This window comes from Triturus cristatus, chromosome 2_1 (assembly GCF_964204655.1).
Source record: "Triturus cristatus chromosome 2_1, aTriCri1.1, whole genome shotgun sequence".
NCBI lineage: Eukaryota > Metazoa > Chordata > Amphibia > Caudata > Salamandridae > Triturus > Triturus cristatus.
The window spans coordinates 930499807-930527379 of NC_140581.1; the positions used below are offsets into that span (position 1 = coordinate 930499807).

Sequence of the window (27573 nt, forward strand, 5' to 3'; positions counted from 1 at the left end):
AATTTCTAATAAGATCTAGTATAAAAGGATGGCCACTTGTCTGGAGAGGTCCTTCACCCAGATTATCCCCAGAGATTCAACCAGAGACAGTCTCAACTGCTGCCGGCACACTTCCAAGATGCTGCATCACACCCGAAGCTGATAAAGCCAAATCTCAGACGGAAACCGACTGACTGCCTCCCCAGCGCGTGTTTGCCCTTCGCAGGGAACACTGTCTTCACGCCTCCACTGATAAAGACAGCCTTTGCTGTCAACAAGGTGTGCAGTGGGTCTCTACTTCCTAAAACTCCAGACTGCAAGTTGATCTGGTTTCCATGCTCTCTTGGTATAGTGCATATAAGTACATGTTAGGTTGTTAGGTTTTAGATAACATTTTAGGAATATTAGAAATGTTCATTTTGTCCTCATTATTAATAATGATTCTGCTAGCTGTTTTTATAATATTCTGTGTAGTTGTTTTAGATGTACTGAGAAGCAGATTGTTCCTGCAGTAATTAATAATGTTAACTAAAAGAGTTCATTCTTATTTCCCACATATGGTTTGGATATGTCCGACGATTCAGGTATACTGGACGGCTGTCCTAGAGGACCTGAACAGAATAACGGGGTGGAAGATTGCCCTAGAGGTGCGTACTTGTCTCCTTGGTTTAATTCCCCGAGACCCTAAACGCAAAACCAGCAGTAAGTTCCTAGTTTTGGGGCTTGTGACAGCTAGGCGGCGAATAGCGATCCACTGGCTGACACAACAAGGGCCACTGATAGCGAACTGGAAAACGAACTTGAGGGAATGTGCACTGGCGGAGGAGGGGCACATGCGTAATACTAGAAGAGATGTCAAACTCCCGGAAGTATTGCAGGCGTGGGGGTTAATGGTCCAAGAGATAGAGAAAAGCTCCCCCAATTTCACGCAGGCATTGTCGGATGATGATAGTCACATGGGAAATGAGTCCCCCCAGACAAGAGGGGAGACAAGAGGATACCCCTGATTGAGCTTCTGCTAGATGGACCTCTAGGTGGGTGGGCCCAGTAGGGTGGAGGGGTTGCGAGGGGGTTTAGTTACAAGTTTGTCTTATTAGCAAGGGAAAAGACCATACTAATTGTCGGTTCGGTAATCACCTTTATATGGCAACCTAGATCGGGAAAAATTGCTGTTGAATGGAACTGTAGTGCTCACTGTTAATGGTTGTCTATGGGATATAACTGTCTAAGCATATGGATTGTACCTTGAAACCACAATAAAGAAATATAAAAAAAAAATTAAAAAAGAGTTCATTCTTCTTAGTACAGTGTGTGTGTGTGAGATTGTGAATAATAAAATAGGTTTATTAGGAGGAGCCTGGAAAGCATGCGCTGCTGCGAGGCAAGCAGTATTGGAGTATGGCTTTTAAGCCACGCCCACTCTACGCCCATATTTTATTTTTGATTGCGTCACTGACCTTTGTAAACATTGGCTTCTAAATTATTAGGGTTGTTAGTCCATCCCTGGTACCACCTTGTCTGCATTTGTAACCGCCCATGGAGAATGGCCCTTTTACTTCTGTTGCGACACAGTAGGTCTTATTTAGTCTGTAAGCACTATTTTCTTTAATGAGTTTCTCCTACTGCAGGCAGGACGTGCTTTCCTTACATTCAGCGCCCAATGCGTGCTTTCACTTTCAAGCAGCCCCGGACAATGGCGGACGCTTCTTTGAAGTGAAATAGGTATCGCATTTACAAGAGTTTGAGCTATCACCATTGTAAATGACAATAGCTTAAACTTTCACAAATGCGAGACCTATTGCATTGCAAATGCTTGTTATTACCACCACAGGGCCCCTGATCTCTTTATGGTATTGTAACCCGAAAGCAATACTTAATGTCCATTACACACTGAATAGGATACTGCGGGGCTACCTTATTATGTTTTTCACATTCATCCTAGTGCATTGAACCAAGTTCATCTGTGTCGCCAGGGGTGAGAGAAGCACCCTTTGTAGGGTTACACCAAAGTCATAACTTACTCAACAGACAAAAGGCATTTACAATGGTGCTGGACGCTAAGAAGACCTTCAAAAAGGTGCTTTGGGCCAACTTGGGGCATTTTTGTGAAAGTTCATGTTTGATGATGACTTTTCATATATGGGCATGGGCTTAGATTATAAACCATCAGCCATAATCTATGGAATGTTATTCAACTCTTTTTCCCTGGGCAAAGAGATCAGTGAAGTTTTCATCTTATCCCTGCTGCTATTATTGTTGGCAGCTGAACCATTGCTTGATTCCTATACACATATTTCGAAGATAAAAGACATATCAATGGCTCCCAAGTTTTTGGAGCTAGCAGTCAATGCAGATGACCACATAGAAAGCGCATTCTGTCATTCTAGTGCTATTGGCCACAGCAGATCAATATACTGAAGTCTCAGAAAACTCACAGAATAAAGACAAATTGGAGGCTAGAACCCTGAACATTCCCTGCTTCTCTAAGCAACAAAAAGGTATGGGACCTAGATGCCAACCAGGATATAGTACATATGTTGGAATATTGTTTATTGGCAACATTAAATAATCAATACACAGTGAGCACATGCTAATCAACATTTCCTCTCTAGTTGATTTTGAGCATCCACATTTTTGAATTTTTGGGACCAGTAGAAACCATCAAGACAAAGCTTATTTACCCGTATGATAAATTATCTTTTGAGTATGTCCACCTATATCTATTCAATGTGTTACAACAAAAGTCATTTCTTAATAATAGGCTTTCTTGTTGAAGGAGAACAAACCAGGAACAGTATTAAAAAAACCTAAACTTAGCAAATCAATGGGAGAAGTTAATGTTGCCAACTTGTAACAAAACATTTATCCCTAAATCAGTAAGATAAAAGACCCTGGTATTCCTAGCATCTCCTATCTCTTTGCTCTTCATGGTCTCTTAGAATGTACCACACTCAAAATTGATATTTTAAGACACAATTAGAGCCCTACTTTAACTAGATGGGAAAAACAATAATAAAATGATATTCCCTTAACTACATCACTCCGGCGAAATAAGAGGATCAGACTAGTAGAGACACCAATTTATTGAAACAACTGAGCAGTAAAAATAATAAGTTAATCCGAGAATTAGGTAAATTTGAAAACCCACTTTCCTATGCCTCACTCCAACAAAATGCTGGCCTAAATATTCAATATTGTTCTGAAATTAAAAGGGTTTATTACCAAATTGGGAAAGAAGAACAAACCTGATTTGTCCATTAGCCTACAAAATCAACAGTAACACAGACCTTTAGTTTCCGGGGTATACTCAATTATTAGAACTAAATCTGCAGTGACCAACCATAAGACGCAAGAGAGATGGGGTAAGCAATGGAAAGGAGAAATTATTCTAACTCGTGAAATATGGTATCAGGATTCGGTCTGCATTGGGCATAAAACAAATCGGACTAAAGACTTTAAGAAGAACGAGGCTAGGAACACTGAGAGGACTCAAGCATTAGGCCAGAAACCCGACGTTTACCTGTAGTGTAACTCACTTACTATTCATAAGACTCTTCCTACATAGGTATTCCACGTTTCTTCTCTAACAAATTGTATTTTAATATAATACCTATTCCAAATACGGTGCCATAAAGAGGATATCAGGTCCTTAATCTCCATGGAGCCCTGAAAGTTCTAGATAGAGTAAGCTGACCCTCCATGCGCAGATACTGTTATCCTCGCCCTTTTAATTGTTATCTATTTGAGAGCATTTGAGAGTTGAGTATTTTGAGCAATGGATCCTCATTTGACAAATATGTCTAAATCACATATATGACTGATATGTTCAGCACTGCATATGTTTTTTGTTCTGAACATGTGCGTGCAGTGTACACTCGTTATGACACATGCTGTGTATACTGGTTATGCAACCTGGCAGCCAAGACCTGGAACAAACTCCCCCTTCACCTCTGACGGAGCCCGACACTGAACCAATTCAGGCAGGACCTCAAGACCTGGCTCTTCGAATGACCCCAACGGAGCTGCTCACACCCACCCCTAGCGCCCCGAGACCCTCACGGGTGAGTTGTGAGCTTCACAAAACCCTGATTGATTGATTGATTGGTTATGCGAGTAAGCCGACCAACCATGCTCATATAGCGATACTCACATCATTTTAAGAATATGTTACTATATGCAGTGTTTGCAAGTTTCATTTTGTTGGACATGGCCCTCTCTGCAAGGTCACCACCAAACCCTTTCACCTTCATCCCTCATGCTTCCTTAACCCATACTGGTAGGCGTTTATGCCTCTATAGCACTGGTTAGCAGTGGTAAGGTGTTTGTGATCTCCCTCTAAAACATGGTACTTTCACCTAATTGGTACAATTAAATGACTTCTAAGTTCCTCATATATTGTACCACGGGTACCCAGGGACTGCATATTAAATGCTACTAGTCGGCATCGGCACTCCTTGTGCCACTCACTAAAAGTAGCCTTTTAAAACATGTCTTACGCCTGCCATTACAGCCTGCAGGGCAGTGTTAAATCTGCCAATTCGACCAGGCAAAATAAACTTTTTACCAGGCCAAGATATTCGTTTTTGAAACATATAATCCACCCCTAAAGTAGGTCCTTAATAGACCACATGGGATGGTGTATTGCATTTAAAAAGTAGGACATGTGTTTTAAAGTTTTACGTGTCCTGGTAGTGAAAAGCTTTTACATTTTTTTTCCACTACTATAAGGCCTACTCTCATAGGATAACAATAGGTTACCGTATTACACATAATAAGTGCTAACTTTTGATTGGAGCAGGTAGAAATGTCATGTTTGGACTCAAATTATTTGTAATTTAAAATCCTCTTTAATGGTAAAGTAGGATTTTAGATCACAATTTAGAGAATGCCACTTTTAGAAAAATTGCCATTTTCTGCCCTAAACTTTCTGAAGCCTTCTAGAAGTTCCCAGCTGACCGGGCCTGTTAATTTCTCCCCCTATAAGGAATGAGTATTGGGCCCAGACAGTGGACAATAGGGCCCCGAGTCTAGCTAGAAGATGGGCATCCTGCCAGGATTGGAGGGGCAGATTTGTTCCCTGCCCCACTTACATTTCTAAGGGCTGCCTCCAGCACACTCGCAAAGGAACTTGACACCAGTCTATTGTCATCCTAGACCACTTGGAGCATTGGCAGAGGAAGAAAGGAGAAGGAAGGAACTTTCCAAAAACAGATGTGGGGAGTGGACTACAAGTTTCTCCCACTTCAAAAAAGTCGGCACCAGGTCTAAATATTGGACCTCCTGAGCCACTCATCAGTGCACTCCTGGACCTGTGGACATTACAGAAGGGGGGTTGTCTTGTTCCCCAGAAAACTGTCCTGCTACCCGAGGGCTGCCTTGTTCTTCCGAGGAGAGCCCTGCTACTTGAGGCCTGCCTTGGTCTCCACAGGACTGCCCTACTCTCTGAGAAGGAAGAGTGGTCCTGCTCCCTTCATCCCAGGCTAACCTGAGTGACTCCAAAGGTCAATTGTCTGACCTCCTGTTCTGCGTAACAGGGGCACAACAAGCTCCAAAGCCTCCTTGCAAATGCCCTGCTGACCTGCTGCAACTGGCCCTGCCTGAGCCCTGCTGGCCTCTGCTGAAGTGAGTTCCTGATTCCCAAGAGGTGCCTCTCCAGGTTCTGGACCCTTGGCTGGCATCAGTTGAGCTCCTCCTGTGAAATCCTGAAGTTTTAAACTCTGCGCGCCGAACGTTGAGAAGGTAACCTTTTCAGCAGAACTTTCCTGGACCCTGTATCTAGCCCACATTCCACTGCGCTGGCCTGAATTTATGACTTTGTCCTAGGCTAAAGGAAACAGATAGCCACAGTTAGCTCCCTCTGCTTCTTGGAACTATTTTTACTTAAACATTTTAAATTGCATATCTCCGGTTCTACTGATTGGATTTAATTAGTTTTGGTCTCATTTTATTTATTACATGTTACTCTATTGTTAAAATTGGTGTGGGGTATCTCTTGTATTGTGTTTTCAGGTTATTACTGTTTGTGTGCAGCATAAATACTTAACAAAGTGCCTCAAAGTTAAGCCTGACTGCTTAGGTGCCAAACTCCCAGAGGGTTAAGCACAGGTTAATTTAGTGACTTTGGTGTTTCACCCCAACGAGGATTGTGGTTCTTGCCTCAGAAGGGTTGCCCCCATCTTCAATCCAAAACACAATTTCTTACAAGTGTCCTAAGTAATGGGCTCTAATTTAAAAAATATCTCTAATCCACGTGTATGATTGATAAGTGGGCACTGTATTTTATCTCGAGCATGTGAGTGCTGTACCCACTAGTGACCACAGAGATACTGGTGATGGCGATATGCACGATATTCCCAAAAAAGTAATATATTGATGGGACAGTAATAACTGTATTTATTACTCCATAAACTTTTTCAGGTCCAAAGCAACCACAAAGTTAAAAGAGGTTTAGTGCGACCCTTCACCATAAGTATGTGGATTTTGTAAACACAAGTCTGAGCGTGGGCCAGAGTAGTTAGGTATTGAGCCATTTAGAGGGCTAAATCATAGATTGGGATCCATGACAGATTCTGAAAAATGCCACAAATTCGTAGGTGTGGTGAGGTGAGGCAAATAGGTCAACTTAAAAACATGTTGGGACTTAGTGGATAATGTCTTCCTTTGAAATCCTATCCTTCATTTGACCCTTATCGTGGAGAAGGAATACATTACAATTGAATATCCTCTCCCCAGGTATTTTTTTTTTTTTTTTAAACAGCCAATCTATGAATAAAAACTCTGGGTTACATCAACACCTGGGCTTCCTGGATCAAAACACGTTCTCTATAAAGAGCTCCTTTTGGACCCCACCCAACATGGAACAAGACCAGATGAGGAAGCATGCCACCTTGGTGGGTGAGGGGTTTCTGCATCCTAGAAAGGATATTCTTAGGACCTCTAACATTAGGTGGCAAAGGCATAAATGTACCTCTCTCAAGTACATTGATCAGAATGTCACATAATTATGCGAATGAGTATTAAATTGAGAAGTATGAAAAACCTGTACCTTTTGGTCCCTTTTTAGGTCTCGCCTGACCCAGCGCATGCGCTGGTCTGGCGAGACTTTTTGTGAGGGCTCAAAAAAGTGCTACCATGGCCAGCCTAGAGCTACAGAGCATGTGCGCGGGCGCGCGCGCCGCGCTTGATCGCCATCACTTTCACTTTCACGGCCGCTTTGATGTTTGATCGCGATCGCTTTCACTTTCGGGGCCGCACGGCCGCTTTGATGTTCTCCGTGAGCCAATGCTTGTTTTTTTCTGTTTATTACTTCTGTGTAGTAATGGTGGCACCCGTGCTTTAGCTTAAACATCTTAGGCTAAAGTCGGGTGCGGAGATTGCTTCAAAAGTAAAGAAATAGACAATTCTTTACTTTTGAAGCAATCTCGGCACCCGACTTTTGCTTAAGATGTTTAAGCTAAAGCACGTGTGCCGCCATTACTACAGAGCGGTACAAAAGGGGGTGGTGATGGACGGAGCATCAGAACCAATCAAAAACTCACACCCAGTCAACAGATCTGGGTTTGATCCATCACCGTTCTTTAGCCCACTCTGCCACCCCAGTTCAGACATGGCCATATGCAAATCAGTCTGACCCTGTGCCTCATGGGAACAGTCCAGCCCGAACTGCCAAGCCATGCCTTCCCTGGACCGGAAACAAGCTTCCTAGGACCGGTTTCTGGCATTTCAGCCGTCTTCAGCCAGGCTTGCTTGAATCCAGTGGCAAAGTGAGCAAGGGACTCACGTCTGAGCATACCCTGCCAACTTATGGCGAACAAAGCGGTATAAAAGGGGGTGGTGATGGACGGAGCATCAGAACCAATCAAACACTCACACCCAGTCAACAGATCTGGGTTTGATCCATCACCGTTCTTTAACCCACTCTGCCACCCCAGTTCAGACATGGCCATATGCAAATCAGTCTGACCCTGTGCCTCATGGGAACAGTCCAGCCCGAACTGCCAAGCCATGCCTTCCCTGGACCGGAAACAAGCTTCCTAGGACCGGTTTCTGGCATTTCAGCCGTCTTCAGCCAGGCTTGCTTGAATCCAGTGGCAAAGTGAGCAAGGGACTCACGTCTGAGCATACCCTGCCAACTTATGGCGAACAAAGCGGTACAAAAGGGGGTGGTGATGGACGGAGCATCAGAACCAATCAAACACTCACACCCAGTCAACAGATCTGGGTTTGATCCATCACCGTTCTTTAGCCCACTCTGCCACCCCAGTTCAGACATGGCCATATGCAAATCAGTCTGACCCTGTGCCTCATGGGAACAGTCCAGCCCGAACTGCCAAGCCATGCCTTCCCTGGACCGGAAACAAGCTTCCTAGGACCGGTTTCTGGCATTTCAGCCGTCTTCAGCCAGGCTTGCTTGAATCCAGTGGCAAAGTGAGCAAGGGACTCACGTCTGAGCATACCCTGCCAACTTATGGCGAACAAAGCGGTACAAAAGGGGGTGGTGATGGACGGAGCATCAGAACCAATCAAACACTCACACCCAGTCAACAGATCTGGGTTTGATCCATCACCGTTCTTTAGCCCACTCTGCCACCCCAGTTCAGACATGGCCATATGCAAATCAGTCTGACCCTGTGCCTCATGGGAACAGTCCAGCCCGAACTGCCAAGCCATGCCTTCCCTGGACCGGAAACAAGCTTCCTAGGACCGGTTTCTGGCATTTCAGCCGTCTTCAGACAGGCTTGCTTGAATCCAGTGGCAAAGTGAGCAAGGGACTCACGTCTGAGCATACCCTGCCAACTTATGGCGAACAAAGCGGTACAAAAGGGGGTGGTGATGGACGGAGCATCAGAACCAAGCAGAGCAGTAATAAACAGAAACAAGCATTGGCATAGCCAATAGGTCTCGCTTTTGGGACCTTATAAGTATTTAGTTATGCAACTGTTGCATGGCTAAACACTAATAAGGTCTCAAAGGTGAGACCTATTGGCTATACCAATGCTTGTTATATATAAGTGACTACTTTACAACCATAGCTCCCTGTATCCGCTTCTGGCTCCCTCTTGTGTGTCTTGCTCGAAAGTGCTAATGCTGCATGAGTTAGCACATCAGACGCAGACCCACTGGATTTGCCAAAGCTTGCTTTTGTTCTTGCTGCAATGTGGCTTCCTCCACATACTAAACTTTGAAGCTAGGTGCTGACACAATCAAAAGACACATTCTTCGGAACTTTCAGTTTGCTCGATTCCTAAAAACTGGTCATTTAAAGGACCAAAAACTAAAGTGATCATTAAATGTACACTTCTGGCCATCAGAATGTTAGGAACTGTATTAGACAGAAACAGCGTTACAACAAACAAATGATGGACGGAATGCTGACAATGCAGACATTCTCCCCCAGTCAAGAGATCTGGGTTAAATCCATCGTTCTTTTGCCCACTACGCCACCCCAGTTTAGACATGGCCATATGCAAATCAGTCTTGACCCTGTGCCTCATGGGAACAGTCCAGCCCGAACTGCCAAGCCATGTCTTCCCTGGACCGGAATCAAGCATCCTAGGACCGGTTTCTGGCTATCAGCCGTCATCAGCCAGGATAGCTTGACTCCAGTGGCGTAGTGAGCACGGGTCCCACGTCTGGGAATACCCATCCCACTTAGGGCAAAAAGCGTTACAACAAACAAATGATGGACGGAATGCTGACAATGCAGACATTCTCCCCCAGTCAAGAGATCTGGGTTAAATCCATCGTTCTTTTGCCCACTACGCCACCCCAGTTTAGACATGGCCATATGCAAATCAGTCTTGACCCTGTGCCTCATGGGAACAGTCCAGCCCGAACTGCCAAGCCATGTCTTCCCTGGACCGGAATCAAGCATCCTAGGACCGGTTTCTGGCTATCAGCCGTCATCAGCCAGGATAGCTTGACTCCAGTGGCGTAGTGAGCACGGGTCCCACGTCTGGGAATACCCATCCCACTTAGGGCGAAAAGCGTTACAACAAACAAATGATGGACGGAATGCTGACAATGCAGACATTCTCCCCCAGTCAAGAGATCTGGGTTAAATCCATCGTTCTTTTGCCCACTACGCCACCCCAGTTTAGACATGGCCATATGCAAATCAGTCTTGACCCTGTGCCTCATGGGAACAGTCCAGCCCGAACTGCCAAGCCATGTCTTCCCTGGACCGGAATCAAGCATCCTAGGACCGGTTTCTGGCTATCAGCCGTCATCAGCCAGGATAGCTTGACTCCAGTGGCGTAGTGAGCACGGGTCCCACGTCTGGGAATACCCATCCCACTTAGGGCGAAAAGCGTTACAACAAACAAATGATAGACAGAAACAGGGCGCCTCTAACTCAAAAACACCACGTTGGTTTTTAACGTACACTAACCTGGTCTCCGAGAGTGCTTCGAAAGGTCAACTTCCATTAGCATCCATCAATTTATCTAACTGTTCATACAACTCCCGATGCCTTGAAAAAGGCCTGACAACGCTAAAAGACACTCAAATGCGGAATTCACTTTCTCACCACCCCATGCAGACTCAAACTCCTGATTTTATTCTAGGTTTGTCATAACAACTAGCAAGTGATATCGTGCGCCAACTCCTTGCACCCACAGAACAATATTGTTTTTAACTCAACAGGATGCACTTTAGATCACCCCCCAAATGCCCTCGTTTGCCACTCTACATCCCCTTCATAACATTAAAGCTCGCAATGTCACTGAGCCTACTTGAAAGAAACCCTACTGATGGGAAGGGTCATACCAGAACGTGCTTTCACAGGGTCAATATTCACATATCTTGAGGTAATAGTAAATTGTTTGATCCCCCTTTTAAATATTTTTATTTTTGTAAAATTCACAAAAACTCTTTGTCAAAGTTTTCTTTTAAATAAATCTTACCTATGTGTCCTGCTTTTACTTTAAATGGCACATCCAGCTGACTCTGGAAAAAATAAAAGATAAATATGAGCTTTTAAGCATTACATGCAACCATAGCAAAAAGCAAATCAAATCTTCATTACAAATGTCTAGCATATTTTGTGTGCTTGTAATGTTACTTGCGGAAATAAAGCACTTCTGGCACTGTGACATTGTGTAACATTGGTCACTTTAATAGTTCCTACTCATGTCGCTTGCAAAGAAGTTTTACAAGGACCGTGATAAAACAAAACAAAACAAGCACTGTTTTGTTTTGAGAAAACCAAGAGGCTGGGAGCCAATGCCGGACCGACTGGCTTTACCAGTGCTTGCCCTAAACGCCTTCGGCGTAATCAATTGTAACGGTGTAATGTTGAGTATAGAAACAGTGTTCTTTGCTTTAATACATTTCAATGACACGTGTAAACGTCAATCATGAGATAGACACGGGGTGGGGGAGGGATCATGGCGAGAAGACGAGCACCTACAGTTTTCTGCACAGAGTGCACGATTCAGCTCTCACTTCCCTCGCTTACTCTGCACCGTCAGCCCCTTCAAGGTACAGGTGACACTGATACCTCATCTGGAACCACTCATGGACGAAGGGCGTCGACCCTTTGAACCAATCTGCAGGCTTCTCTCCCCCAGGAACCTGGTTGGAAGCAGGCTCACCAGCCTCCGATGGAAGCTAAGACCTCTGCTTGTCTGATATCAGGTTAGAGCTATCTTGTATTACGGGAAAATGTATCGATTAGACCCCCCTCCACCCCACCCCCTTCCGCACTGTTCAAGCCTTGCACTGCAGTTCCTCCTCAACATTTCCTAGGGATGTGAGAAACTGCACCCACTCGAGTAGTGCACTACTCTTCAGAGATTCGAAACCTAGCTTGAGAGAAATATCAGAATCGTGCACAAAGAATCAACAAGCATTGGCATAGCCAATAGTTCTCGCCTTTGGGACCTTGTTAATATTTAGCCATGCAGCGCATTATCCTGGGTGCTACAACATCGACGGATACTTTACGTGCCACTGGTGGTGGTGGGGGGGGGAAGGGGCTAGAGCTGCGAATTAATCTAGAAAGGGCTTGTACAGGCCACAAAAGAGTGACCAAGCTGCGAGGGTCAGATACTACACTTTAGAAGGGTGGGTGGAACATGCAGTGACCTTGTAATAGTAACGGATGTCATGGTGAAGCGAGTGTGCCTGCCCACGTGTTACAAGAAGCGAAGAGACTTGTACCACAGACCCCCCACTGCTACACAGAACCGTTGGATCAGGCTGAGGGGTCATAAGCACCTAGAGGATGGGGTTTACAACAGGTCACTCTAGAGCTACACTGTTGTTACAAAAACACGCACAGAAGAGTAACCAGAAACCCTGGAGCATATAACCAGGTGTCTTGGACTACTTCTGTTCCCATCTAGAAGGCATGTGACCTGGTAATTAAAGCTTCACTGCTTCCAGTACAGCATGGCCAAATCCAATTTACAGACAGCTACTCTCTGTCTGCAGCGGCATAGCAAACATCAAATGATGAACTGGTAAGTGGACAAAGTAAATTACCAGTAGCTGAGATTAAAGCATTTGACCCATCACTTTTTGGATTTTCTATACAAGACATCATAGTGTGACTGAGCGTGTGCCTCGCTTCTGGTCAGACCAATGTGACACAGGACTCGAGCTAAACCCTACTGAGGAGACCCAAAATGCAGCACCTGTCTGGGATTGCTGGTGACCACATATGGAGGGAACTTGCCATAGCAGTTCAGGCCCAACTATTTTTACTAGAATGGAACCAAGTTAGATCTGTGCATGGTCAGCCTCAGTCTAGAGCAGCAGAGGGTAAAACACAATTGGAAATGATAATTAACCATGGCTAATTTTAATTCAAGAGTACCAACAACCGTATTTTGGGTTTTCTTGGGCATTTGACCACCTCTTCAGTGATTTCTTTTCTTGGAGCTAGCACACACTGTTTATTCTGTTCCGCACTATATCTCAAAACCGATAAGCCATTAACACGAGATCCAGCAGACCAAGAGTTTTACTCAAGGAAGAATTATCCTCTTGTCTGATTAACACAAACACAGTCCACAGCACCAACAATCATACACCTCGGATGACACACCGCTGCTTCTACCTCAGTGCTGCCGATGGGTATCCAACGCCTTTTTAAGAGAAATGCTCATGGAGGTTTCCTTCACAGAAGAAGACACCTGTCGGGTGTCAGCACTGGATCCTGGTGGTTTTCAACATATCTTTGTCCAAAAACTCTATGGAATTTGCAGTCATGGATAAGACACCAATCAGTCTCTAGAGAAATTAAGGGGTTCTAGGCACCACATGTTACAATAACAAGAAATCAGGACAAAAAACATTCATACAAAAATATACAGAGAGATGCATGCGAAAAACTGGGTTACGCATGCCACTGGACCAACCTGGCAAGCGTGTTTTATCAACCACTAGGGTATCAGCTGTTTTTTAGGTCTCGCACCTAGCGTTGCAGTGCCTCTTGTACAGGGTTTAGAAAGCTACCCACACGCTCGTGCGTGTGGTTTTGCTTTCCCCATCTGGCATTGGCTTGCGTGTGTTTTTTTTTTTAAACGGCACGTGATTGAGAAAAGGTGGGAGAATGTCCGGCCTTTGAAACGCCCATTCCCAACGGTGGCCAGCACGCGCAGCAGCGCGCGTTCTCCTTGCTGTCGCTGCCGTGCTCCCTCCCCCTCCGCTCCTCTGTGGTGCGCGCCCACCACTAGTTGTTGACAATAGCGATCGCGATGCGATCGCTTTCAGCGCCGCTTGTTTTCTTTACTTTTGGTATAATCACGGCACCCGCGCTTTACTTTTAAAATTAAAAGTAAAGCGCAGGTGCCGCGATTATACCAAAAGTAAAGAAATAGAAAAAAACATCTATTTGTTTACTTTTGGTATAAATCGCGGCACCCGCACTTTACTTTTAACATTAAAATTAAAGGGTAGTTGCCGCGATGCTGGTTTTTTATAGGGATTCAGCCTCGCACGTCTGTCATTCATGAACGGCAGGAAAATAACTTTCTGTTATTTCGTTTTATTTCAGAAGCGTAACCACTGCAGGCAGCTTACTAAATACAGTAAAGGCCGCCACGTGAGAGAGGAATACATTTTAAATAGTATTTTTATATTGCTGTGAGGCAGAACACGGACAGTGATGCACAAGACTTAACTGATAGTGATAAGGGCAAACGCATTACGTAGTGCGGGTGGAAAAAATAAAAGATTATCTCAGCCAGCGTGTTTACTTTTGAGAATGTGGTGGAGTCCAGAGTTTGTTTTTTTTTAGCAAATCTGAGCTTTCAGCACCAATGCAGCGCAAGCCAATGTTGACCGTGTGTTTAAAATAATATTATATTACTAGAAATATTAATAATGATAAACATTTTGGGGATGTGCCATGCCGCGCATGTCTTGACTTCCATGCAATGTGATTGCAGTGTTGACCGTAAGAACACGATTTACAGGTCTGTTTAGAGAATCGCTTGGAGCAAATGTAAACACGCCGCCCGGTTTCTTTTTTTTTCCCCCATCAACGTACTTGGGCGCCGCTCTCCCTACTACGGCGCACGGTTTCATGGTATGTTTTTTAATTGACTGCAGTCTGTGGTAGAGCCCGGGTGCTCGTTATTACTGTTCCAACGTAGCCTTACACTTGATGTGACCTCTTGGAATATCTCTGGGTTTCCCTGTGCTATATCCTACTTTCGTTCTTCTAAGCCAAGTGACAGCATGACTAACTCCTTATAGGGTCCCAAAGGCGAGACCTATTGGCTATGCCAATGCTTGTTATAAATTAGACCTGGATTATTAGCTCATTTCCCAACTCCCTGCGGTGAACTATTGCAGCCACAGCACCCATTTGAGCAAGCAGAGCAGGCTGTCCAACCCCGAGGTCACAGCTGTAGCCTGCTGCTCTTGGCACTAGGAGAAAGGGGGGCCTGGAATCAGTGGGAGAGTGTGGGGGTGGTGCCACTAGCTCTGAATATCTGACATTCCACAGACACTTTCAGCTGCCAGGGTGTGACTCGAGCCAGCTTGCAGATCCTGCGGGGCATTAACATACAATCCGCAGCATTGCCCGCTGGAGAAAGCCCAGGAGGGTGGCGATCAGATAAGAGGGACAGGGACACAGAGAGCAATCAAATAACGGGGTTGAACAAGGGATGATACCAGGGGTACCACAGGGCAATGTGGGTGAATGTCATGGGAAAGCAATCGACAGGAGGCGGGCAATCTGGGAGCAAAGGTAGAAGGATGATCTAGGGAATGCAATAAAGTTTGCCATTCCAGTGCCAAGTGTTCAAACCATACCGGATTGACAGCAGGCCTAGGTTCATATTCAGGATGCCATGATAAAGGGGCGAGGATGGCCACTAGTGTAAAGTAGATATGTGGCATTAGGGATAGAGCTGATAAGAAACTGGGGAACCAGGTTAGAGTGTCGGCGTTGGCGTTGGCTCAACATCCTGTGATTCACGGCAAATCACTTAAACTCCCTGTGCCAAACAAATAACAAGCATGCAATGCAATAGGTCTCGCATTTACGCGATTTTAAGCTATTGGCATTGGAAATGACAATGCCAATAGTTTAAACTCGCATAAATGCAAGATCTATTGCATTGCAAATGTTTGTCTAACTTTAAAACTGAGCACAGCGCCACTTCAAGGACTCCCTGCTCGTTTTTTTTTTTTTTTTTTTTTTAACTTTAACACTGAGCGCAGTGACCTTGAAGCGGGCGCCGCACTGAGTGTTAAAGTTAAAAAATAAATAATGAAACCGAGCGCGGTGTCCTTGAAGCAGCCCCGCGCTCAGTTTTAAAGTTAAAAAAGAAAAATAAACAAACAGAGCGCCGTGTCCCTAAAGTGGGCACCGCCCTCAATATCAATGTTCCCAAAAAATAAATAAAACAGAGCGCAGTGTCCCAGAAGTGGACGCTGTGCTGAACATGAAAGATAAATAAAATTGAAAATGATCACGTATCCCTAAAGCGGGTGCCCCGATCATTATACAAATTCCCAAAAAGCAGCCGCTATCGTCACCATTAGTGGCAATAACAAAAATAGTGCTCACCCCCTAGATACAGCAGGCCGTGTAACGAGACAAGTAAAAAGGTCCAGTTGTTATGGGCCGTAACAAATGGAGATAAAGCGGTACCAAGGCAGGACTAACAAGCCCATTTTCGAATCAGAAGCTACAATTTAAGAAGGACAATGGCACAAAGCCAATGACAAATATGGGCGGAGAATGGGCGGGGCCGCTAGAACATACCCAAATACAGCATGCCTCGCAGAGCGAGCAGTGCATGCACGCTGCTGCTAGGCTCGACCTAAAAACAAGAGTTGCAGTGCATTGTTTGGACACTACTGCTGCAGGTTTACATACAAGTGCTTGCAAAAGTGAATCATCGGTACAAGCACCAAACAGGAGATTGCTCGCTCATCAGAGGACGAATACCAGCCGGCCAAGGTACAGGGTGAAACAGGAGTGTAGTAGTAGAAGAAATCCACTGTAGGAAGGAACGGCGTGAGTCCTTGTATGCTGCAAGTTGAGCAGGGAGTGCAGTAATTAAAGTCAGCTGTGCATGCGTGGGTCATGTACTCAGAAGCAACTGGGTGCAGGAAGGACTAGACTGCTGAATGGAGCGATGTGTCAGACTGAGTGACGTACGCAAACTAATGCGAGCCATCAGCCGATGCATGTAACAGTAGCTTCATGAGGAGACCTACAAGGTGCCTGAAAAGAACATAGGTAGTATGTCGTATGGAAGTCCACAAAGAGAGAGCATTAAAATTGCATGAAGCCCTATCCACAAGCCGAGAATTGGCTTGAAAAGATAATACCTACACACTGGGTGCCTAAATGAAGATTGTAGTACTGAAGGGGTGCGTGTCATATACTGGTGAAACCCACACGGGGAGCGCATTAACAATGGCACATTCTTGTAGGCTCCCGTGGCCCGGGACCACCAATAAATACATCAATCCTAAACTACAAACCAAGCCAAAAGAAAAAGTAGTGCCCCGAAACTAACCTATATGGCCGATCATGAGATAATTCATGTAACCGGGCTAGTCTCCAGGAAGTGACCAAACAGCAAAAGGAGAGACAAAAGTAATCTATTCACCAACAAATACAAGGGAATTTTGAAAAGCACATGAAGGAACCAATCAAAAGCGATGGATGTGCTGAAACACCATGCACTGCCTATGCTTGATCTAAAAAGCACGTTTAAACACCAAAATCAGGAGTAAATAGTGTTAAAGAATGTTGAAAGCAAGCGGATGGCAGAGAAGTCCAGAATTGGAATGCTTACAAGTATGTCTGCAAACTATCTATATTCCTCTGTAGGCATCACCATATTTTCAAAAGGGGAGTTTATGTATGTGGTGACTGATGGTCAGGAAGCCATTGCTTTTGCTGTGAAGGAGTATAGCTGATAGTCTGTTCTGGAGCCAAAGGCAAGACATCAAAACAGATACAGGCATTACAATATGTTTTTCACGTATGTAGACAGAGCTTTGAAAGTTTGTGCAAGAAACTCCATGTATTTCACCTGCTTCGCCCAATTATTGTCAATTTGGAGCTCTGGATTTTTCACCTGCGGTGTGGGAGAGGACATTTAATATGACCCATCTACCTAGTAAATAAGGTGTGCTTTTGACCTCTCCGTATATAATGTCACTCTCATGACTCAGTCAGGAAAGTAGGTTGACACTGAGGTCAATCAAAAATGATATGTAACCTCTTGCAAGTCACCAATGTTACTCTAGGGCAGTCTGCCTTGCTGTTGAGGGCTGGTTATAACAAGCATTTGCAATGCAATAGGTCTCGCATTTGCAGAGTTTAAGCTGTTGGCATTGTAAATGACAATGGATTTTATTTATCTGTTTAAAAACAACACATAACTAAATGGCGTTGTCAAGTCAAGTCAAGTCAAGTCAAAGATAGCTTTATTCGATTTTAAAATTAAAATCATAAAAGCACAATTAATGATACATGGTTAAAAACACAATCAAATTACATACAGGTTATATTCATCATAAAAAAAAAGGAATGGCAGAGATAAAAAAGAAGAAAACATTAAAAGTTAATCCAGGGTTGATCTGCATCGAATTGCGAATTTTAGAAACTTAGATACAGCACTAATTGTTAGTTCGTCATCTAACAGGAGTAGCTTTAAGTACGCAGGTCTGCAGCGTCTTAGGCCCCAGTGCTTAAGAAGGGGAATCAGGTATTTCTTTCTTCCCCAGGCATAATACTTGCAAAAAAGAACACAATGTATCGAAGATTGCAGAGCAATGTCGTCGCAGGGGCAATTAATTAATTTTAAAGACCAATCATTTCTGGCTGGAAATGTTATCAACCTATGATAAGTACCAGTTCTCAATCGCGATAGCAGCATTCTGTCATATGCTGGGTAATCAGGGGACAGGTAAAGCAGTAAGCCGGGGCTCTGAACAAGTGCATTGTATTGAGTTACTGATGTCTTAGTCCTCTCCTCGAGGCATCTTTTGTTCTCGAGGAAAGCAAGGCAACTTATCTTAAAAGCCTTTCTAGAGATCAGAGATAGCGAAGAGGGATTATCAAAAAAAGGTTCATGCCCCATGTTAGTCATGAACTCCTTTACATAGGAGATCCAATGAATATCTTTCCATCTCTCTAGTTTAAGGCAGTCACTCAAAATGGTTCTGTTAAAAACGGTTGCTTCTGAGGTCCATATCTTGTGCCATAGGAGTAATGGATTGATTTTAATGAGGTCCGAAATATAGACTAAATCCAATTCCCTGTGACATATATATGTGGAGGTCGATTTAGGGACCGCTAGCAGATAGCGTAGGAAAGTGTTTTCTTTTACTTGGATTTCCTGTGAATCTGCGATGCCCCATATGCCAGATCCGTATAAAGCAGTTGATGTGGATTTGGCCTTATAGATGTCTAGTAAAATACGTACGGGTCTGCCTCCTAATTTATTAGCAAACTGTCTGATTGCTCCTAACGAACGGGCAAATGCAAGACTCCTGGCCCTAATTGCTGCTTTCCAAGTACCTTTTTGATTAAAAACAATCCCCAGATATGAAAAAAAGCTGGTGAGTTCTATCTTAGACTTGTCAATAAAAGTCTTACAAGAGAGTTTATTCTTTGACGAGCAGCACATAGTAAAGGTTTTCCCTATGTTTATTTTTAAACCCCTAGAACTCATAAAAAAAGAAAAGCTGGTCAGAGCCTTTTGAAGACCCAGCTGAGTTCTGGCCATGATAACTGCATCGTCAGCATATAATAAAATGGGAACTGGGGTGCCGTCAATTTGAGGATAATCTAACTCTTGTTTAATTAAAAATTCTGCCACTTCATTAATATACAGGTTAAAAAGAAAAGGTGCCAAAATACAACCCTGTCTGACACCTTTCATAATAGGAAACTTAGCAGAACACTCCCCTTTGTTGCCAAAACGCACCTTGGCCCCTGCGTCTCTATACAATGCTTTGATGAAATTAATAATATTTAAATCTATACCCAAGCCTATTAAAGAATCCCAAAGTACGTCGTGGTCCAGGCAATCAAATGCTGAGCTAAGGTCAACAAAGGTCATGAAAAGGTTACCCTTTTTTGCCAGTGTGTATTTGCCAGTTATTAAGGCCAGGTTGAGCCCTTGTTCGATAGTACCTAAGCCAGCCTTGAAGCCATACTGGAACTTAGATATAACGTCGGATTCCTCTGCCCAGATGTGTAATCTGTTTAAAATAATTCTGCCTGCCACTTTCATCAATGAGTCGAGTAGGGAGATAGGCCTGTAGCATTTGGGATCGGTTCGATCTCCCTTTTTAAAAATGGGCACCACAATGGCTTCCTGCCAGGTTAATGGGAACCCCTTAATATTAAAACTGTTTAACACATTAGTCAACAAAGGGGCCCATAAAGGGAGAGTATCTTTATATATATCTGTAGGCACCCCGTCAGGCCCAGGGGCTTTGTTTCTGGCACTTTCCTGTAGGGCCAATTCTACTTCTGAGACAGAAAAGACAATCCCCAGGGGAAATGAAACAGGTGCAATGGGTTCAATATCAGCCTGCTGGATTAATGGTTTGGAGGCTGTAGCGAGCGAAATATCTTTTTTGTAAAGCTCGGTAAAGTGATCCACCCAGATTGATTCTTCTATCGCAGGTTCCAGCTTATCAGAATTTCTTTCTGCGAAGAAGGGGGCATTTACTGCTTTCCAGAATGCAGTGTTATCTCTCAAGGAGCTTGCCTTTACCAGTGCGTTCCACGCATTCTCCTTGAGCTCTTGTTTCCGTTTTTTTAACGATATTTTATAAACTGCCCTGGCAGCTCCAACTTCCAACCTGTTCCTAGGTTTTTTCTTTAAGATCTGCTTTAAGTTAGAGTGTGCTTTGGAACAATCCGAGTTGAACCACCCGATGGTTTTTTGATTAGCCTTATCTCGTAGAGTTCCTGTTAACTTTTTGGCAATAAATGAAGAAATCTGGTCAAAGGCACTAATAATCAAACTAGGATCTGGATTGATCTCTAGACAGATCCTTATATTTTCGTGTTGATCCAGAACCAAGTTCTGAAGAAAGTTTGATGGGTCGACCTTCTTCCATTTTATGGCATAGCCATTTTGTCTTGCCAAAGAAATAGCATAGTGGGAAAGATTTTCCACTACGCTCTGGGCAGATCTAGCACCCCTATCAATATCAAAGATTGAGCTGATTGGGAAATGGTCGCTCATTGCGATGTCTAATGTTTTAAACAACAGGACTTTGCGATTATGAATGGTGCTAACCATAGTGTAATCTATAACAGATTCAAGACCGCGACCATTAAAGGTAGGCTGGAAATAAACCTGAGGCGTGCACAGTTCATTTGCAAATCCCAAGTCCCAGTCAGAAATTAAGTTATTAAACATATTTCCCAGTGGAGTGTGCTCAAAATGTGTACATGGATCGCCAGTTAGGTTGACCATTCCGCATATACCAGAGCTATTATAGGGGCACAAATGGCAATTAAAATCCCCTGTCAGAATGATACACACGTCATTTGGCTCCAAGCCAATTGTGCGGGCTATTAAATTATTTAGATTCTCAAATTCTTTATTCAAATCTTCCTTCGGGATATTGTTGTATAGATTTATTAAAATAAATCGGTTTTTGCCTACAGTTAAGCAAAAGACCTGGTAACAGTTATGTCCCTCTGTATTCTGTTGCGTTATTGCCAGCTTGACCTTGTTGGAAATATAAGTACAAAGCCCCCCTGAATTTCTCCCTCTCCTGGACTGGATTGCGGGGGTAGAAAACGTGCGATACCCTGCAAGATGAATTTCGGCCTGTTCCCAGGTTTCCTGCAAACATACAATGTCGTTCTTCTCGATTAAATCATAGAAGATAGGATCGTTTACCTTATTTGCTAAGCCTGCTATATTCCAGGATAAAAGAGCCAGCTCTCCCCTTTCGGAATCTCGGTGACGCTCCTTATTAAGGGAGCAGTCTACATGCGGATTTTGTTCCTTCACAGGAGTATTATATTCCGTTTCTGTTTCCTCGTTAGATGGGCTAGTCACAGAGAAATGTATTTCTGCCAGAGGGGGAATATATTCCACGTCAGGCTGCGCCCTCAGATGGTCAACTTTTGGAGATAAAAAAGTTTTTGTACCAAAGCCAGGATATGTGATTGTTCCAGTCCCTTGTTTACCAAGTTCATCAAGTGAGACTTTGGATGTTATTAGGGGGTCTGGCAGGTTATTTTTTATCTTCCCTTCATTTGCAACTCTTTGTGGGTCAATTAGCAGAAGATTTAAATTTTTGACCGTGATGGTCGGGCTAAAACAATGCTGAGAGAGACTAGGTACAGTCCGATGGCGTCAATCCACCATCTCTAAACTACTATAGCGATTGGAGGTTGGTAAACCCCTCCAGTTATCACTATCTATTAGATTTCTGTTAATTTGCCTTCCCCAATCCCTCGTACCGATTGTTCTGTCAAGCGATGTTACAGTAATCCATTCACGCTCATTGAATAGATAGGGATGAGATTTAGGCGGGTAAAAAAAAGATAATCTTTTGGTTTCAATACTCTCATTTGCGAAGTGATTTCCCCCGGAGCAGATATGCTCTACTGTTTCCGGGTCCTCAAAGTTAACCAGGACACAGTCACCCTGAGTTGTTTTTCTTTCTGCCCCCACCCAGGAAACTCTACGGACCATTAGGATCTTACTCGTCCGATTCGAAGGGAGTGGTCGATTTACATTGAGCCAGTATTGGACCTTGTTTTTCAAAGAACCAAAGGGTTCTTCTTTTCCCTCTTTCAATTCGGGGACCCCTGTTAGAATCACCAGATAAGGAGATACTTCTGGGGGCAAATCTATAACTGGATTACCCGGTTTAAGTCCCTTAATTAAATCTTTCTGTGTGTTTGGCCCTTGATCTTTATTTCCAGGTGGATGATTAATTTTTCCTTTTGCAGAGTTCTCTATATTAGCAGTGGCCAGATTGTTTGTTTTTAAGGCGTAGGTTGGCGATTTAACTGTTGAACAACCCACTGTTAAATTTTTTGCATGTCTTTGTCCCTCATCCAGAACCTTTGGTAATTCAATATTAGTCGAGATCTTTAATAAAGCCGCCACATCTGTTAGTTGCCTCTCAATCTTGTTCAATCTAGTTTCCAATGGAGTAAGATATATTTTAAAAAGCTCCCTTATGGTTTCAGTTTGCTTATGGTCAGCCTTCAGAGGCTCCAAATTTATAGGCGTCGTAGGGGGAATAACAACGCTCGACAATTCCAATGGCAGGCTATCCTCATTAGGACTGCTTGGAGACGAGGCGTCTTTTGACTGTTGTTCAATTCGTTCTATCCCTCTGGAGATAAGTTTGCCCGGACCTTTTTTCCCAGTAGGGGTAGTTTTTTTTGACTTAGTGGGCTTATTTATTTTAAGTTCGTTTTTCTTATGCTTTCTCTTGGAAGGTTTTGTCGTCTTTGGTATTGCCCCCTCATGCTCTCTCGCCGTCTGGCTATTAATTGAATTTTGCAATCGTGATTCTAGTACCAAAGGCTCCGCTATAAGAATCGGAGACCTCTCTAGTTGCGAAGATGATATACATTCAGTCATTGAAAAGGACAAGTCCACTACATTAGGAATGCTATGTATATCCACGCGTACTGAGGGAAGGGATGCTTTGTTACTTATATTATCGGGGGTTTTGGCTGTTGCATAAAGGCCCATAGAGGAGCGTCTGGCCAGTAAAAGGTCCTGTGATACTCTTCGTTCCATAAGAGCTATTCCTTGGTCTATAACAGAGTTTGCTCTCACAATAAAGTTATCTAATGGGCCAGTAATATTACTAACATCCTTAATCGCCTTGTTCTTACTTCCTCGTGTGGTCGCCATGGGTGATGACATATAATTTCCACAGCTAATAGTCAACCAATATTTACGAAACGACGTCCAATCACCTGGGGAATAAAATGTTAGAGGGGGGGCCCGGTCCGGTCCTAATCGGTCTGTAACGGGCTAGAACGGGCCCGCCCTTGGCCCGGGCTTCGCCCGGCGCACGTCCTGCGCCGCGTCCCGCGCCGCGTCACTGAACTGGGATTATATGGGTAGTGTTCCACTAAGAGGGGAGTGTCCGAGAAGAGGCCGCAGCTGTAGCTGGTTTCCCAGCCGCGGAGCCTCGCAGTCCCTCACGCCCAGGTAGAGCACAGAATCCACAACAGAGTTCCACAGGCACGAACGGCACCCGCGAAGCGGGGGCCGTGAGTCGTCCTCTTAAGGGCTGGCAGGGGGAGTGTCCGGGAAGAGGCCGCAGCTGTAGCTGGTTTCCCAGCCGCGGAGCCTCGCAGTCCCTCACGCCCAGGTAGAGCACAGAATCCACAACAGAGTTCCACAGGCACGAACGGCTCCCGCGAAGCGGGGGCCGTGAGTCGTCCTCTTAAGGGCTGGCAGGGGGAGTGTCCGGGAAGAGGCCGCAGCTGTAGCTGGTTTCCCAGCCGCGGAGCCTCGCAGTCCCTCACGCCCAGGTAGAGCACAGAATCCACAACAGAGTTCCACAGGCACGAACGGCACCCGCGTCAATGCCAATAGCTCAGACTCTCATAAATGCGAGACCTATTGCATTGCAAATGCTTATTTTATTGCGCTGTCAGCTACTTTTAAATTTATGGGAAGAGTCAGCCATGCAAGCATTGACTGCTTGTGACGCAGAATGTTATAGCTCGAGTAACATCAGTGCATATTCCTCTTGCATGCGCACTGGCTTGGTCTGCTTAAAAACTGCCAATTAAGGGAGTCAGAGGCAACAACTGTACTGCGCACGCGCCATTTACCCATAGTTCTTATTTGCAGAGGAGCACCGTGAAATCAAAAGAAGCCAATGACCGGACCCATTTTCTGTCGCAGTCGGACCCGGATTGTTGCTCTGGCTCTATTTTACTGTTCATATACACCAAACACACGGACTATCACGGAGGACAGGACGCATTTCCTCTCTCCTCTTCTGCTTAACGTCTTAAATAAGGCCATCGCTCAAGGCTCTTTCCCTTCTATTTGGAAGAAGGCAATAGTCAAACCGCTACTTAAGAAGCCGACTTTGGACCCGGCCATGCTGAAAAATTTTCGGCCCATTTCGCTTCTTCCTGCACCCGCGAAGTTGCTTGAGTCGCATTTGAATTTCCATCTATCTGCCTTTCTCGAATCTTCTGAATACCTGGATAACACTCAGCACGGTTTCAGAAAACACCACAGCACAGAGTCCGCCCTTACCTATGTGGTCGATAACATCCGACGCAAGGTGGACTCTGGCCAAACCACGGTCCTAGTTCTGTTGGACCTCACGGCCGCTTTCGACACCCTCTCCCCCGCCATCTTGTCATCTCGGCTAAGGGAGACGAGTGTCACTGGATCGGCCTTGAGTCTCCTAAATTCCTTCCTGACCGAAAGGGAACAGAGAGTGATGCTTGGGAACCACCTCTCCCCTGCCAAGTCTCTGCAATGTGGGGTGCCACAAGGGTCGGCCTTAAGTCCGACCCTTTTTAACATCTATGTGGCCCCCCTTGCAAGACTTATTAAATCTCAGGGGATGGAGGTGGTATCCTATGCAGACGACACGCAGATTATGGTCTCTCTTGCTCACACCTCGGTTAGCACATCTGCCGCCAGCTTCAGGGTTTGCATGCAGTATGTGGCAGACTGGATGACTATAAATTCCCTGAAGCTGAATGGTGAAAAAACCGAGGTGTTGATATTTGGGAAGAACCAGAATCTGTGGTCGAGCGAGTGGTGGCCCTCTTCTCTTGGCATCTGCCCCACCCCCTCCCTATCTGCCAGAAATCTGGGAGTGATATTTGACACCTCACTCTCTATGTCCCTGCAAGTCAACAGGACCGTTGCTACCTGCTGTGGTGTGATCCGGGTACTCAACAAAATCCGTGGGTACCTTTCCCCCCAGGCGCGTAAACAGGTTGCAGTCGCCCTGGTGGGTTCGAGACTGGATTACTGCAACTCCCTCTATATGGAAGTCAACAAAGGGCTGATCCACCGTTTGCAGACTCTTCAGAACTCTGCAGCACGCTTTGTTTTGAATCTCCCCAAAGCCTCCTCTGCCACCTTAGCCAGGAAAGAGCTTCATTGGCTTCCGGTACAGCACAGAATCGCCTTCAAAATCCTCTGTCTCACCCACAGAGCATTGATGGATGGTCCTGCCAGTGCCATTGGCTCTCTTCTCTCGCGCTATGTCCCCTCAAGAAACCTGCGCTCTGCGGGACTCTGTCAACTAGCTGTCCCCCGCATCAAATTTGTCAGATGGGGAGCCAGAGCCTTTTCCGTCGTCGCTCCGCAATTGTGGAACTCCCTCCCCATGGAGATAAAAACCCTCCCTTCCATCGACTCTTTCAAAAAGGCTCTAAAAACGTATTTCTTTAAGAAGGCCTACTCATGATTAAATAGGACTAAGTAGGGTCTTAAGTTGCTGTATTTAATCTAGGCGCCTTGACGCCCACTGGGCTAAGTACGCGCGATACAAGAAACTCCTCATTCATTCATTCATTTCCAATTGCTGCTAGATGCAGACCGGAGACCGGTCCGGCATGCTCAAGAAAAGCAGGATAATCTGGGTTCAAAGGAACTCCGGAAACCGCGCTTGCAACAAATGTTTACCTCTTTTGAAAGATGACTAAGCGTTACTGTTTTTAAGGTCTTAATTCCTCGTCTGCTTTTAGGGTCAGGACGACGTGCGCAGCCGGGACAGGGGCTTTGGGAATGGTGGCGCGTGTTTAATTTTTGCGCCTGGCAAGACCTAAAAACAATAACAAATTGCATCTGTTTACAAACGCTGACTGCGGAGAGGCCAACGAACGAATGGGCATTGAATTCAAGTTAGCATTAGTGAAGTACGGGAGGCGTTGGCGCAAATGAGACACGCGAGAAGTCTCCAGTGGTGGGTAGTGAGAAAAGCTGGCACGGATAGGCAGAGTGGAAAGCTTCCATTGTTACCCTTTGTGAACATCTGAGGCAGGTAGGCAACGCAAGGAACAGCGTAGGTGGGCACGGGACTTGTGCTCCTTCCCTGGGTATCCGGGCAACCATAGCAACCCCCCCGAAACACACACAAACACACACACACACACAGCTGCCCTACCTACCCTGTAATTAGAAGCAGTACCGTGGCAAACAAACAGCTAAGAGACGAAAAAAAATAACGCGGCCTTACTTCGCCTGGGAAAGTCACACGAAGAGCTGTGTGTGTGATCCTCAGCGTTTTACCTCCCGGTGATCAGTTCCTTTATCTGAAGATATTGTTCAGATTGCCTTTCTCCTCTAAAAGACAGTCCTCAGCCCTGGCCTATAGTATAACAGCAAGTTTAAAACTACAAGTCCCAGAGTGCAAAGCGCTGGGTGACACTGCCAGGCTCTAGTCTCGACCTGAAAGTGGCAGCAGCTTGTCCTGCTCTTTCCCATATCCGTGAGCATGTGGATGGAACCCGCTGTGCGCCCTAGCAGCCTTAATTGGAATGTGTAATGGGCAGTCTGCTTTCAGTGGTTGAGTTAGAGTTTTTTGTGTATTTTAACTTGCTGTTATGTTCGACGTCCTTCTGATGTAGCGCTTAAATAATACACAATTTAATCTTGTAACACAATGGGGTATCTTGGCGCAAATAAACATATATATTGTTAATCAACTGAACGTTCTCATGTAACCGACTTCAGAGGGATAAAACCTGGGAGTGGATGTGGCGTAGAGCTGCCGATTCTGGAACTGGGGAGTCAGGGTTCAAATCTCGGCGTCGGCTCAATAACCTGTGAACATGGGCAAATCCCTTAATCTCCTCGTGCCTAAAAAACTAAACAAGTGAATGTCCTTTTGCAATGTAAGTGGTGCATATGTAGAGCTCTTCAATACCTCCGGGTCGAGTTCGAACAATATAAAACCTATTAAAACAAGCATGCGAGCCTCGTGCTGAAAGTTAAAAAAAAAAAAAAAAAAAGCATTAAAGAAAGGAATGGGCGGGAGGGTTGTGAGAGAGGGGGGCAGTAACAGCAGCTGTTTTCAAGCACACTCGTGCTTGTGGTGCCATCCGCCTTGCGGGAGTGAGCAACAGCCAATTAGCATGCGCACCGCTGCTCGCTCCCGCAAGGTGGATGCTGA

General features: G+C 44.9%; 1 protein-coding gene across 3 annotated transcripts in view; it reads right to left on the reverse strand.

Annotated features, from left to right (window-relative positions):
- Positions 1–27573, reverse strand: part of VPS13A (vacuolar protein sorting 13 homolog A) — a 2314464-nt gene that overhangs the window by 2161094 nt on the left and 125797 nt on the right. For all 3 annotated transcript variants that reach the window (XM_085633365.1, XM_085633382.1, XM_085633374.1), the window contains exon 3: positions 10884–10926. In XM_085633365.1, the coding sequence (XP_085489491.1) occupies positions 10884–10926 (43 nt within the window). The remainder of the gene's footprint in view (positions 1–10883; positions 10927–27573) is intronic.